Genomic DNA, 14,737 nt, shown 5'->3' on the forward strand with positions numbered 1-14,737 from the left:
CGCCGCATTGAAGCAGTCATTTCTGCAAAAGGATTCCCGACCAAGTACTGAGTGCATAACTAAACATAATTATTTGAAGGTTGACTTTTTTTTTTATTAAAAACACTTTTCTTTTATTGGTCGGATGAAATATGCTAATTTTTTGAGATAGGAATTTTGGGTTTTCATGAGCTGTATGCCAAAAATCATCAGTATTAAAACAATAAAAGACCTGAAATATTTCAGTTGGTTTGCAATGAATTTAAAATATATGAAAGTTTAATTTTTATCATTACATTATGGAAAATAATGAACTTTTTCACAATATGCTAATTTTTTGAGAAGGACCTGTATGTAAAACTTGAAATGCCAGACCTCAGTGTGGTCAGCATCCTCTGGGATGGCAACAGTCCTCTGTCCTAATCCAGCCTGTAGTAGAATCAGCTCATCAGAGGCTTTTGGAGTCATTTCAACACTTATTTAGAAGGAAAAAACTGCATTGGCCTTGACCTGGCAGGCCTTTTTTTAGGATTTGGGATAAAGCCTTTTTGTGCCTTGAACAGAGCAGGGAATGCTCTGAGAGAAAAAAAAAAACAGTCTGACATCAATCATATATTTAATCAGTCTTAAATCATAATCCAAATGGGCTCATCTAAACTGCCCATTACAAGACAATTATAGCTTCTAAATGTTCATTAATTTATTCTTTAGACTTATGTCTAATGTGACATCTTAGTGAGTTACTCTGTGTTTATTCCCAAGTCACAGGTGATTGGCTGATGTGGTGCTGCACCTGGACTAAATCAACTTATCTTAAAAAGGACTTTCAGGAACAATGAAGGAGAAGAGGAATAGTTGTTTGTTGGCATTTGTGCATGAGTCTGCCAGAGAACTCATGGGGCGTGGAGGTTGTATTAAGAGAAGTTTCCGCCTCAATTCATCTCTCCCTAAACTGGATGTTTGGTTTTGAGTTTTGTTATTGATGTCTGCTTGGACTGATGTCATTGGTATTCCTTACAGATACTTGCTGACATACTGACTTTCATTTACATTGACTACATCACATGACTATTTTCCTTTTAAAATAAACTTATTGTGTTAAGCATTGGTTGTGTGCGGCGTCTCCCTGGCTTATTGTTGTGATCCAAGAAAACTAATCGTAACAAATGGGGGCTTGTCCGAAGCTAATTAATCTGTTGTTTATTATTGTAGCTTTTGTTTATATTAGGCCTGTGTTGGAACATGTTTTGGAATATTTGTCTAGAATGTCCTGTTGGTCCGACGGTATTCATCATGAAAGCTAGGTGCATTTATGTTAAAGTACGAGTTGTACATTGTTCTTTTTTGCCCATAGGGATCAGCATCACTTTGCATTGGTTTGTTATTTTGCCTTTTTTATTTTTGTGCAGGCTTTTGGGTGAAGCACACTGCCGTGGTTATGGGCTGGACAATTTCGTTCAGTGGTGAAACCATTGGTACCTTGGTGTTTAATGTCACTTAGGGTTTGGTGAAAGCGTTCTGGCGCACACTGGGATACTGGATGGTGTGCGCTGGACAGTTGATGATCAACCCCTAACTTTTAACACCTAAGCGAACATGCTGGAAGTGAAGTTAGTACCTAGGTTGGTTTGGATAACCTTGGGTAACCCAATTGTTGAGCAGAATTTAACTCTCCTTCACTACTGCCTGAGCTTTAAGAGTTCGGAGCTGAAATGCTTCTGGGAACCTAGTTGCAGTACACATCAGAGACAGAAGATATTGGTGTCCTGATTTTTATTTTGGTAGCAGCCCAACACAATCCAAAATTCAAGACATTCAAATGGTTCTCATATCACTGGAATTGGATGGAGGGGAGCTGGGGGTATGGTTTGATTTGGCTTACCTGCGAGTGGGCACACATGGCAACTCTTGCAGGATTGGCAAACACTGGACTTCAATCCGGGCCAAAAGAAGTATCAGGAAATGTGCTTGTACGTTTTGTTAACCCCAAGATGGCCATTAAGATGATGCTCATGGGCAAGCTGCAATACTTGAGAATGATAATAAGCATCATCAACATCATGAGGTTTTCAACAACACATTAGGACATCATCTTCCCAAATATAAGCGATACTAGTACTGCTCCAATTGCCTAACTTAACAGCAGCTTAAACACAGGGTGATAGAAATTGGTCAGACCTTTGAGCAGCAATTAAGTGTTCTCTGTCCAATGGACCTAGCTGAGATTTAATAGCAAGAGTACACTCCAAAGAATGTTTTGCTGAATTCAGGAATGAATAAGCAAGATTCACAGTCTCTTCCCACTTCCGTGTTTGTGCACGCGTTACTGCGTAAGCAGGAAATACAGAAGGGAAACAAGCAGTGATATCAGAGTCAGGAGAAATCTGGCATATCTACCACAACTGAAAAGGGAAAGACCTTAACACCTGCCAAGTCATTACCTAGGATGAGGCTTACACCATCCAAGAGCAGCTCAGTTCACACCCCAAGAGAACCATACCTGCAACCAGATCAGGCTTAACCTGTTAACCCACACCTGGACGCCGATGCACTGAACGCTCTTTGTTTGCAAGTGTCAATGTTTACAAATAGATTAAATGAAAAGGGACAAAATTAATCTTTACAAACTATATATCATTATAAAGGTCTATGCCTCAAGCATTGATGACAGATCGCTGTTTTGCAATGGAAAGCTTATAAGAAATGTATTTGCTAAATTTCTGTAAGTCGTACACATCAAAACATGCATACTCAAAATGCAGTACATACCAGATTCATCATAATAGCGAGTCATAAACATATCCACAGCTGTAAATCCCGGTTTAGTTAGAAAGTTAAGGGTCCCCTGAATGACATCTCATAGAGCACCTTTAGTCCAACGAATCAATAACGGTTGTAATATGGATGGTAATTCCTTTGTTTACATCTCATTTCTTCGGGGACAGTATTGTTTGTATCCGTTATGGAATAACCTATGCTCAAGAAACTGCATCTTGGTTGTAAAAAAACAGCATGGTTTTGTAGCATACAGTGTCACAAACAGAATGAGACCATCCACTAAAAAAAAAAAAGTCCGATATATGCAATATTGTTTATTTGAATTCTGGCGCTCTCTTGTGATGGCTCGTGACGTGCGCTGTGTCATCTGATGGGGGCGTAACTTAGCAATTTGCTTTTTGCAAAAATAATTCTTTCTTTTTTTTTCCTCCTCATCATTTTTCATATATGTGTGTGTGTTTTGTGGGGAATGGGAAAAATGGGGGCAAAAACAAATGTGTTGCATTTATAATTTTGTTCAGTGTATAAAGTTCACTCTATTCTTCACCCAGTTTACCGGCCACTTATTACTTGTATTTTGGGAGAAATTGATGAATTCACATGCTGTAAATCCGACTGACAGGACTCTCTAAACTGCAGCGCGAACAAACATGGCGGCGCCCATCTCACATTACAGATCACGCTCAAGATCATTTAGAATGGTTTTTAAATGACAAAACACACTCATTTACACATATTTGTGAATCGGAATGTCAGATTGTTCATAACATAGTTTGCAAGTTTGTGAATATTTTGAATAAAAAATGTAAAACAAAATAAAAGCAATCCAACTGTCATACAGTGTTATTGTGGCCACGGTGTGTCATGTGACAAGTCTGATGCGTCGCCATAGAAACAGTAAGGTAAAACGTTCTAAAATAATGTTCGCCTTATAAAAAACACACTCTGGGGGGACCGATAGAATATTTAAACTCACAAATGAAAGGGTTAACGACACAACGCCGCAATGCCATGAGAACCGTACACAAGTAAAAACAGTACAAAATACATCAAACACAAAATGGTGCTTAGCGCTATTATGAACACTTTTGTTACATTTTACAAACAAATAGCTAGTTGGCCGCTTGTCATGAAAAGAGGTCTTTGAGTTTATGACAATCTTCTGTACTGTCCTTTTGACTTGTGACAGCACTTATTTTAAACTTGAATGTATTTTAACTTAGCAGAGCCTTGTGATGCGTCCGACATCATCAGTCCAATGGGGCAACTAACAAGCATGTCATTTACGTTAAAGTGATGCATTTTCTTATTTTTCGAAATACACCAAATGAATTTACATCACAACAAATTTACATTTTTAAATTGAACCTCAAATGGATTAATACAATAAATTATGGAGTTAATTACAAAATAATTAATTATGAAACAAATATAAAGAGCATCTACATAACAGCACTTACAGCTACCATGAGTCCTGTGCTGTGCCAACAGTGAAGCATCCTGAGACCATCCATGTGTGTGGTTGCTTTTCAACCAAGGGAATGGGCTCTCCCATAATTCTGCCCAAAAAGACTGTAATAAAGAATGGTATCAAAATGTCCTGCAAGAGCGACTTCCAATGATACAAGCAATTTGGTGACGATCCGTGCATTTTCCAGCACGATGGAGCACCAGGTCAGTCCTCAAAAGGTGAGTGGACAAAATGGATCACCATCAGTCATGATTTGGCCCAGAACTAATAAAGTAAGAATGGATCACCATCAGTCATGATTTGGCCCAGAAGCTAATATCCAGCATGCCAGAGCGAATTGCAGAGGTTGTGAAGAATAAGGGTCAACACTGTAAATATTGACTCATTATATTATTTTGCCAATAAATGCCTTTAAAGGGGTCCTATTATGTTCTTTTACAAAGTCTTGATTTTGTTTTGGGGGTGTACTAGAACATGTTCTCATGCTTGGTAGTTCGAAAAATGCATTGTTTTTCACATAATTTACCTTATTACAATACCTTTCTCCCCAGCCTGGCACAAACTGCTCGATTAGTTACAGGTTTGGTGAAGGCCGAAAAAACGAAAAGTGATGTGATTGGTTAGCTGTCCCAGTGCATTGTGATTGGCGCATGGTGTTTCAGCACTGCCACGCCCCTTGCCAAAGCAGAAAGTTCCATCTGATCTGGTATAGTTAAGGACGGTGTCAATATTGTTATATCAATTTGAGCTGGATTCAGATCCCAAGAATATTGAGCAAGAGGATTGCGCAGAACCTTTGCACGCACAGATATTGACATATTAGACATATTAGATTGGTTATATTATTGTTGTTGTTGTTTTTTTGGCTAAATCACTTTTTAGATACAATGTCAACAACCGCTTAAAAATAACTGCATTTACTATGTACAGACAAGTGCCATGGTAATATGTTTATTGTTCTTGAATTCTAACATTATAACATGAATTGCAGTGAAACTGTTATACAGTTGAACTTATTTATACATAGTCTCATAATTGAAGTGTAAATTCTGCAGATTACATCATTGTCCAGTATTGTACAGTCAGCAATTTCTAAAAAACGTTTTCATAACTGTAATACATATTTACATACATAATTATTATTCAGGTGCATGTGTAATAACTGCATTAAAATGCCCAGCAAGGTAGAAAACATCTGCTGCAAGGAAATTCAAAAGGCACAGGGGTGAAAAAAACAGTGTTTCTTCGACATGGCAAAAACTTGACGCAACAGCAGCACTTCTTCTTGTTCGTCGTCGTCGTCTTGTCTGATGCACTCAACCAAGTGTTCTAGCCACGACCTCACCCCTCCCCACCTCCCAACTATTCTAATTTCCATAAGCGGGAATTATTTTAATGATATTCTAATGGGCCACTTTGTGACATCACAAAACCCGAAAAACAGGTTTTTTTTTTAAAATCTCCTTTTGGAGTGGACTTTGAGATTTGTAACTTTGTAGATATTTTTTATGCCCAAACACGCACACTACACACTGACTAAAATCCAAAACAAGTGAAAAAGCATAATAGGACCTCTTTAAAACCTATGTTTTGCTTATGGTTGTTTTTCAGTACACCACAGAAATATGTGGGAAAATGATCTAAAAATACTGAAGCAGCAAACTTTGCAAAACACAAAATTTGTCACTGCCAAAACTTTTGGCCATGTATACAGAGGTATATAAACTTATTTGAAAATGGTATAAAAATACAAAAATGTAAAAAAATTAAAATTAAAAATACATACAGCAACTATGTTAAGTTCCCTGACAAAGGTATAAGTAATTACTAATAAAATAATACAACTTTCTCATTAAAAAAAAAAACAACTGATGAAGCATGTTTTAAAAATATAGAATATTTAAGAAGTATGTTTGATACTTCTTAATTATGCTATTATTTTATATTTTTTAACTCATGCTTCATCAGTTAGGTTAGATAATTCAAACACTTTATTAGATATTAGGTAATGCAAATACAATTGCACAGACAAAAGTGGTTTCAATATTGAACTTTTTACAGTTTAATACATTTGATTGTTTGAGAAAATATATCCATCATATTACTTAGACTCTGTTCCAACCCACTTGACCTGCCTCATGTCCTGCCTTATAAAATCATTGGCTACGTTTATAATCAATCATCCATATTAATTACATCTATAAAAGGGAAAACAATGTATATGGTCAGTTGCATTTGACATCTGCAGTTGAGCTCAATCCTTGGGATGCTTTTCTTTCTTTACACATTCCTGCTTTTCATTCAACTTCATACAAAAGCAGAAAAGCCTTTTTGTCGAATGATGGGAGACCCTAATTACCTGCTGATATCCAAAGATGGAGATGTAACTATTGGAGCACTTTTTCCAATCCGGAGCATAGAGACATTACCTTCATTTGAGTTTACACAAAAACCTCAGCTGCTATCATGTTCCAGGTTTTCTACATTTAACTAACTGAAAAAAAAAAAAAATAATAAATAAATAAATCATTGCATTTAATTTGATCATGTATATATTTGCTGCAATTAGTACATTTATTAATGTATATCATAACATCTGTAATGTCATAATGTTTCACAAATTAACCAGATGTAAAATTTAAAAAGAATATAAATTGTCACCTTGGAGTTAATAAGGTTCTATCTTGCATTCTGAGCAGGTTTGAAATATTGAGTTTCAAAGTTTTTGCATTCTATTTAGTGATATGGGGAACAAGTCTCTTCCATACATCAGTCACAAAATGTCTGCAACTTAAAATAATAATAATAATAATAATAATAATAATAAATAATCACATAATGTAAATGAATTATCACAGAATAATATTTTGTGAATAACTCAATTTAAAAAAAAGGCAGATAGAAACATATAATTCCAAGTTGATGAAATGTCATATCCCTTATCCTTATCCTTTTTTTTTTTTACTAACTCTAGCTTTTAAATGTTTTCACAGTGTAAATCTAAGAGATTTTCGGATGGCTCAGACCATGACCTATGCCATTGATGAGATTAACAATAGTAAAAGTTTACTCCCAAATGTTTATATCGGTTACCGAATTTATGATACCTGTGGTTCAAGACTGTCTTCTATGAGTGCAACTATGGCATTAATGAATGGACAAGAATTTGCAGCAGAGGACACATGCAAAGGGCAGTCTCCTATACATGCCATCATAGGAGAAACAGAGTCATCAGCCACAGTGATTTTGTCCAGAACTACAGGACCTTTTAAAATTCCAGTGGTAAGGGTCTGCCTATACAGTAAGTCTAATAATGATCTCCATACCGATCATAGTATCACTGTTTCCTGTTCTTTCTTTTTCAGATAAGTCACTCAGCCACATGTGAATGTCTCAGTAACAGGAAAAATTATCCCTCTTTCTTCAGGACTATTGCTAGTGATTACCACCAGAGCAGAGCACTTGCATACATAATCAAGCACTTTGGCTGGTCTTGGGTGGGAGCTGTGAACAGTGACAATGACTATGGAAACAATGGAATGGCCATATTTCTGAATACAGCCAAGGAAGAGGGGATTTGTGTGGAGTACTCTGTGAAATTCTACCGAACAGAGCCTGAAAAACTTAGAAAAGTGGTCGACACAATAAAAAAAAGCACTGCAAAAGTGATTGTTGCATTTCTTACCAGTTTTGAAATGGAAAATTTGCTTGAGCAGCTGAGCACTGAGAATATTACAGGCCTCCAAATAATTGGAGTGGAGGCATGGATAACTGCCAAGAGTCTGATCACTCCAAACAGCTTCCGTGTACTTGGAGGGTCGCTGGGGTTTGCAGTGAGAAAAATCGATATTGAAGGTTTTGCAGACTATGTTATAAAATCATTCTGGGAAACAGATTTTCCATGCTCACGGACAGAGAGAAATTCTTCTCAAAAGGCATTAAATTGCAACATATATCAGGATCTGCTTTTGCTTAAAAACTACAATGAAGATGTGCCTGAACAAAGATATTCAAGCAATGTGTACAAAGCAGTTTATGCTGTGGCTCATTCACTACACAGTCTACTCAACTGTAAAGAAAGGGAAGGTTGTGAGAAAGACCTGAAAATACAACCTCAGCAGGTAAAGTGAGTGACAGACCAAAAGGGACAGCTAGATGGCTTTCTGTTTGCAAATATTTAAAATGCCTTTTTCTCAACAGGTTGTTGAAGCTCTGAAAAGAGTAAACTTTACCGTAAAGATGGGAGATCGTGTGTGCTTTGACAGCACTGGTGCTGCAGTAGCCCAATATGAAGTTGTGAACTGGCAGAAGGACTCTGATGACTCAATCCAATTTACACCAGTGGGATACTATGATGCCTCACTGCCCCCTGACCAGCACTTTGTGCTCAACACTGAAAAAATTATCTGGACTGGAGGACAGCTGGAGGTAAATGGCAATAACATGTTTATTTGAAAGAAAATGTCAGATTACTTACATTGACCTATAATACATGCAAAGAATGACACAAAGGATACAACAACAATAACAAAAAAAGAATAATAAACAGTGCCTTTTGTTCAAATTCAGGACCAAATCTGGATCCCTTACACAAAACAATTTATATATAGAATTATATAATTCCTACTTTCTCAGTTTGTATATATACATACATACAAACAAACTAAAATATTTTGTCAATAATATTTTGTCACTTCTTCAAATAAAAGAATAGTTTTTTTAAAAAATGAAAAATGAAAATGAAAAACATTGCAACTAGGGCCCCATGCTTGGGATGGCCCTGATTGTAACACACAGCTATACAGTATAGCTCAAAACAGTGTGCGTAAATAGATGAAGAAATACATTCAGACATTCAGAAAAACACAGAGAAGAACATCACACTCCTCTTTCTCCACACACAGCTGTCACAAAACAGGAAACAAATATAGTCAAAATGCTTTATATTTATTGAAATAATTATTTCTGAATATTGCACATTGACTTTCAGTCTTTATTAACCTGTTTCTCATGAAAATGAATTAAAGTAATTAATGTAAATTACATCACTAATGTCATAGAATGTAGTTAGTTAGTAATATAGCATAGTTAGTAATAATTGTAATGCAGTGTTAGAACGCTCCCCATCTGCGCAACTGCAATTTAAAAATGGTTAGTGTCTTCTGCTAGCTAGCAAAGCATTAAAGAACTATCAAAACTGCTGAATAACAGATTGGAGACTAAAATAAAAGCAGATTTGTCTCATTTTAAATAAACACTAAAAACTGAGATGAAAATTTTACTTGAACCAGAAATTTACTTTTGCTGTGGTTAAATACATTTTCAGTGATTTTAAGTATTTTGAATATTGGCATTTTTTTCTCACATAGTGTTGCTATGGTAACTAGTAATGGTTTTACTACCATAAAAAAACAATTATGCTATCATGTGTGGAAATGTTTGAACCATGTGTGTTACAACTAATCCCGCGTTAGTTTGTGCCCTGCTCACCCCTAGAAGATGGTATTTATACTTAGTGCAAACAATAGCAGTAATTTGCACCTCAGTACTGTATTACAATATAAAACAGTATGCAATAATAACATATTAATATAATATAAATTATCATATTACTTAAAATTACCAAATGAATGTTACCTTATCTTGGGACAATAAAGCCCTCCCTACACCTATTCCTAACCTTACCCAATAAACACTTTATTATTAAATATCCGAGAGGCATTTTATTTCCATTTTTCTAATATTTTCCTAATTTGCATTGAAAAAAAAAATGTCTTTCTGGTCAGATATGTGATGGGAAAAGAGATAAGTATGAGTTTGGCAAAAGACCAATTCAAACTGGTTGATCATGTCAAAATATGCCACCATCACGCTTTACACCCTATGCCTGTCAGGGCTGGGGTGAAGGGATGAGGTGAGGACTCGATGCATGGAACAGTGGAGGTCTTTTATTAATAATAAATAAAACAAAAGCAAACAAAACTAACCCAAGAGAGAAAACAGGCAGACAAAGCAAGGCAGGATAGGACAAGACAGGAACCAACAGGGGTACATTCGACAATGAACTGGCACAGGACTGCAAAAACAAGGAGGGTAACAAGGAAGACACAGGTGGATTAACTGAACCAATAATTAGATAACAAGAAGGGTAGGGTCAAGAAAATAGACATGAGAGCACATGGCACACAGAAACAAACAAAACAAAAGACGTGTGCTCACACAAAACACAAGCACATGGCCAGCAAAACAATAACAAACCATGTGCTTGAACAAAACAAGACAAATATGCAACTAATGAGAACACTCATAAGCCGTGTGTTAACACAAAACATAACATGAAAGCATGCGACCAAGGGAAACCCCAGCTCCCGTGACTAGAAACTAGAAGCGACAGAACCTTAACAATGCCACTGATCTTGTTGTCTGATATCTGTCTTTTGTAATATTGTCCATTGCATTCAGGACAAGTAGACACTACATTAAATAATAATGTACAATGTATATTTCTATGTAGAAGCCAAGGTCTGTGTGCAGTGAGAGCTGTCCTCCAGGCACTAGGAAAGCTGCACAGAAAGGAAGACCTGTCTGCTGTTATGACTGTATTCCATGTGCGGAAGGAGAAATTAGTAATGAGACAGGTAATCTTTAGCTCATCTCACATTTTCAAAGACAATTGTTTAGTTCCTTTTAGTGTTTTCCTTCTACAATTATAGTTTCTGCAAGTAATGTCTAATTCTAACTACAGTGATCAACTTGGTAACACTTTAGTATAGGGGACAATTCTCACTATTAACCAGTTGCTTATTAGCATACCTATTATTATCATATTGGCTGTTTATTAGTACTTGTAAAGCACACATTCTGCATGGCAATATTCTGCATCCCTTATCTCAATACATAAACTTAACAACTTTCTTACTAAACATTAATAATCAGCAAATTAGGAGATTATTGAGGCAAAAGTCGTAGTTAATGGTTTGTTAAAAGCAAACATTGGACCTTAAAATAAAGTGTGACCATCAACTTCCTTTCCAGATTCAAATAACTGCAAGCAGTGTCCAGGAGAATACTGGTCCAATAGTGAGAAAAATAAATGTGTGTTAAAGGCTGTAGAGTTTCTGTCATTCACAGAAGTTATGGGTATAGTGCTAGTCTTTTTCTCACTCTTTGGAGTAGGATTAACTGCACTGGTGGCCATCCTCTTTTACAGTAAGAAGGACACCCCCATTGTAAAAGCCAATAACTCTGATCTGAGCTTCCTGCTGCTTTTCTCATTGACTCTGTGTTTCCTCTGTTCACTTACTTTCATTGGTCGGCCCACTGAGTGGTCCTGTATGTTGCGTCACACAGCATTTGGAATCACCTTTGTCCTCTGTATCTCCTGTGTTCTGGGAAAAACAATAGTGGTGTTAATGGCCTTCAAGGCTACACTTCCCGGAAGTAATGTGATGAAATGGTTTGGGCCTGCACAACAACGACTCAGTGTTCTTGCCTTTACACTTATACAAGTTCTTATCTGTGTGCTTTGGCTAACAATATATCCTCCGTTTCCCCACAAAAATATGAAATATTATAAGGAAAAGATCATTCTTGAGTGCAGTCTGGGTTCTACAATAGGTTTCTCTGCTGTTCTGGGTTACATTGGCCTATTGGCTGTCTTGTGCTTCATTCTGGCTTTTCTGGCTCGCACACTGCCTGATAAGTTCAATGAAGCCAAATTCATCACATTCAGTATGCTTATATTCTGTGCTGTATGGATCACATTTATCCCATCTTATGTCAGTTCTCCTGGAAAATTTACTGTAGCGGTGGAGATTTTTGCTATCTTAGCCTCAAGCTTTGGTTTACTATTCTGCATATTTGCACCTAAATGTTACATCATCCTACTTAAGCCTGAACAAAATACAAAACAACATATGATGGGAAAGGTTCCATCCAAATCCTACTGAGAAAATAACATTATTAGCATCATAAATGTAATGGTGTTTAATTATTCAACAAGCTGATTTAAATACAAGTTATTTTATAGAATAAAAATACACATTCAGAAAAATGGCTCGCCACGTGATAGCCTGACTTCATTTGTACATGATGTGCCCAGATTGGCCCTTACAATTACTATGAAGTAGCAGGTAGGTGTGTTTATTCATGGTTGGAGCTAATCTCTGCAGGAAAGTGGATCTTGACATCCAAAGTTGAGGACTTGTGCACTAAAATGTTACAATGGCATAGTTACAGTGAATATTGCACTAAATTAAAATGTAAAATGTTATAAATATGTTAGAACAATGTTATAATTTATGCTACAATAAAGTAACAATTTTTGAAATACACTGATGTTTCTATTTTTATCTCAGTATTCCTATTAGTATTTTATAAGGGTTTTATGTATAATAGTAACCCTAAAATGTGATTAAACATATTTTAAAATGTGTTAACTCTTTCCCCATAAGCATTTTTGAAAAAAAGTTGCCAGCCACCGCCAGTGATTTTTATGATATTTACTAAAATTTGATGGCCTCCAGTATATTTTGCTGTATGAATATTTGAATATACAATAGACAAAAAAAGATCTGATCCTCTACTTTTAAGTTTTATTCTATCTTAAAGCATTCTTTTTTATCAACTCTTGAATATAGGTAGGTTTCATAAAAATATGTATAGTTTTATAATGTAGTTAGTATACTATAAATACCAACTATAGTTAGATTTGAGCAAAAAGGTGAGAAAATCACATTTTTATCAAAAACTACATCTGGATAATATTCAGTACAATTATCAAAGCATAAATCCAGTAAATCGCTTCCATCAACACCTCCAAAGCTTGCACAGACATATACCTCTTCCTGGATCAACATTTTACTCCATAACATTATGCAGTTTTCATTAATATGCTGTCTATTGCTGATGATCACATTATTTTTAATATGCATCTGTTTAGATAAGAGATCGCTCGTTTCTCCATCCTGTTCACGTGTGTTTTTGTTCTGGATGTTTTTTTACTTGTTCAGAAGATGTGTAATAGTGCCCCGAGTGTATAACAGTGAAAACATGAAAAGCCATAAAAACTCGTCTTTGGCAGGAAAGCATTGTGTTCTAAAAGATGAGATAACTCGTCAATGGTGGGGAAACAGTTAATAACTGGACTGGGATAAATAAAAATGTTGATGAGTGCAGAAATATGTTAATTAAGTATACACATTATCCCACCAGTCACAATTTTGACTGACCATAAAACACAATTTGTCACACACTTTTCCATAAAAAAATTAATAAAAAAAAATCAATTATTAATATTAACAACAACAGCAATAATAATAATAATTATTATTATGGTATTACTAATGACACATAATTTGTATATTTTCATGTCTCGGAAAACAAATGGGATTAAATGGGTTAAAATGTATTTTTACGGGGAAATATGCCACAAAATGCAATATTCGCAGAATTATTAGATCATGTTTTCTCCCTTTTTTTCCAAACGACAACAAACGCCTGTCTCCCTTTTTTGCAGAATGTGATATATCCTCTCAACCAATCACAGGGCACCATTCCATACACTCTAGACAGTAATGGTGGCGCTTTGAATACACCCGGCATCCTAGTTTTCCTCATCTACTTTGTACTTTGTGATCAAAAAACAAGGGCTGCACGATAAATCGCATGTGATTGTCATGCGCATCTCATCAGTAAAGCCAGTTCTGTGATTAATAGTACTGGTAAATCTCTATCACATGCTTTCAGATGGAAATTATTCAGATGCATTTACATTACATTTACATTTACATTTAGTCATTTAGCAGACGCTTTTATCCAAAGCGACTTACAAATGAGGACAATGGAAGCAATCAAAAACAACAAAAGAGCAATGAAATATAAGTGTTATAACAAGTCTCAGTTAGCCTAAACACAGTATATGTAGCAAGGGCTTTTAAATAATATAATAAATAAAAAGAAAACAGATAGAACAGAAAAAGAATAGAGCAAGCTAGTGATAGAGGTCTTTTTTTATAATTGTATAATAAATGAAAAGAAAAATAGATAGGATACAAAAAGATTAGAAAGGTAGTTACATTTTTTTTTTTTTAATAGAATTAGAATAGTGAGTGAAAAAGTTAGAGGGTCAAATAAAGATGGAAGAGATGTGTTTTAAGCCGATTCTTGAAGATGGTTAAGGACTCAGCTGCTCGGATTGAGTTGGGCAGGTCATTCCACCAGGAGGGAACATTTAATTTAAAAGTCCGTAAAAGTGACTTTGTGCTTCTTTGGGATGGCACAATCAAGCGATGTTCACTTGCAGAATGCAAGCTTCTAGCGGGCACATAAGTCTGAAGTAATGAATTTAGGTAAAGGGGTGCAGAGCCAGTGGTGGTTTTGTATGCAAACATCAATGCCTTGAATTTTATGCGAGCAGCTATTGGTAGCCAGTGCAAATTGATAAATAGAGGTGTGACGTGTATTCTTTTCGGTTCATTAAAAATTAATCTTGCTGCCGCGTTTTGGATT

The 14,737-nt window shown here is 35.8% G+C and overlaps 1 protein-coding gene across 1 annotated transcript; it reads left to right on the forward strand.

The window, feature by feature from the left end:
• The first annotated feature begins 6,479 nt into the window (after nt 1–6,479).
• On the forward strand, nt 6,480–12,177 carry LOC109088976 (extracellular calcium-sensing receptor-like). Its single transcript, XM_042775868.1, has 6 exons — nt 6,480–6,703; nt 7,222–7,510; nt 7,594–8,349; nt 8,429–8,656; nt 10,743–10,866; nt 11,264–12,177. The coding sequence occupies exons 1-6, from the start codon at nt 6,495–6,497 to the stop codon at nt 12,175–12,177; spliced, it is 2,520 nt and encodes an 839-aa protein (XP_042631802.1). The 5' UTR covers nt 6,480–6,494.
• Nucleotides 12,178–14,737: the final 2,560 nt, after the last annotated feature.

The sequence above is a fragment of the Cyprinus carpio genome, chromosome A18, assembly GCF_018340385.1.
Source record: "Cyprinus carpio isolate SPL01 chromosome A18, ASM1834038v1, whole genome shotgun sequence".
Classification (NCBI taxonomy): domain Eukaryota; kingdom Metazoa; phylum Chordata; class Actinopteri; order Cypriniformes; family Cyprinidae; genus Cyprinus; species Cyprinus carpio.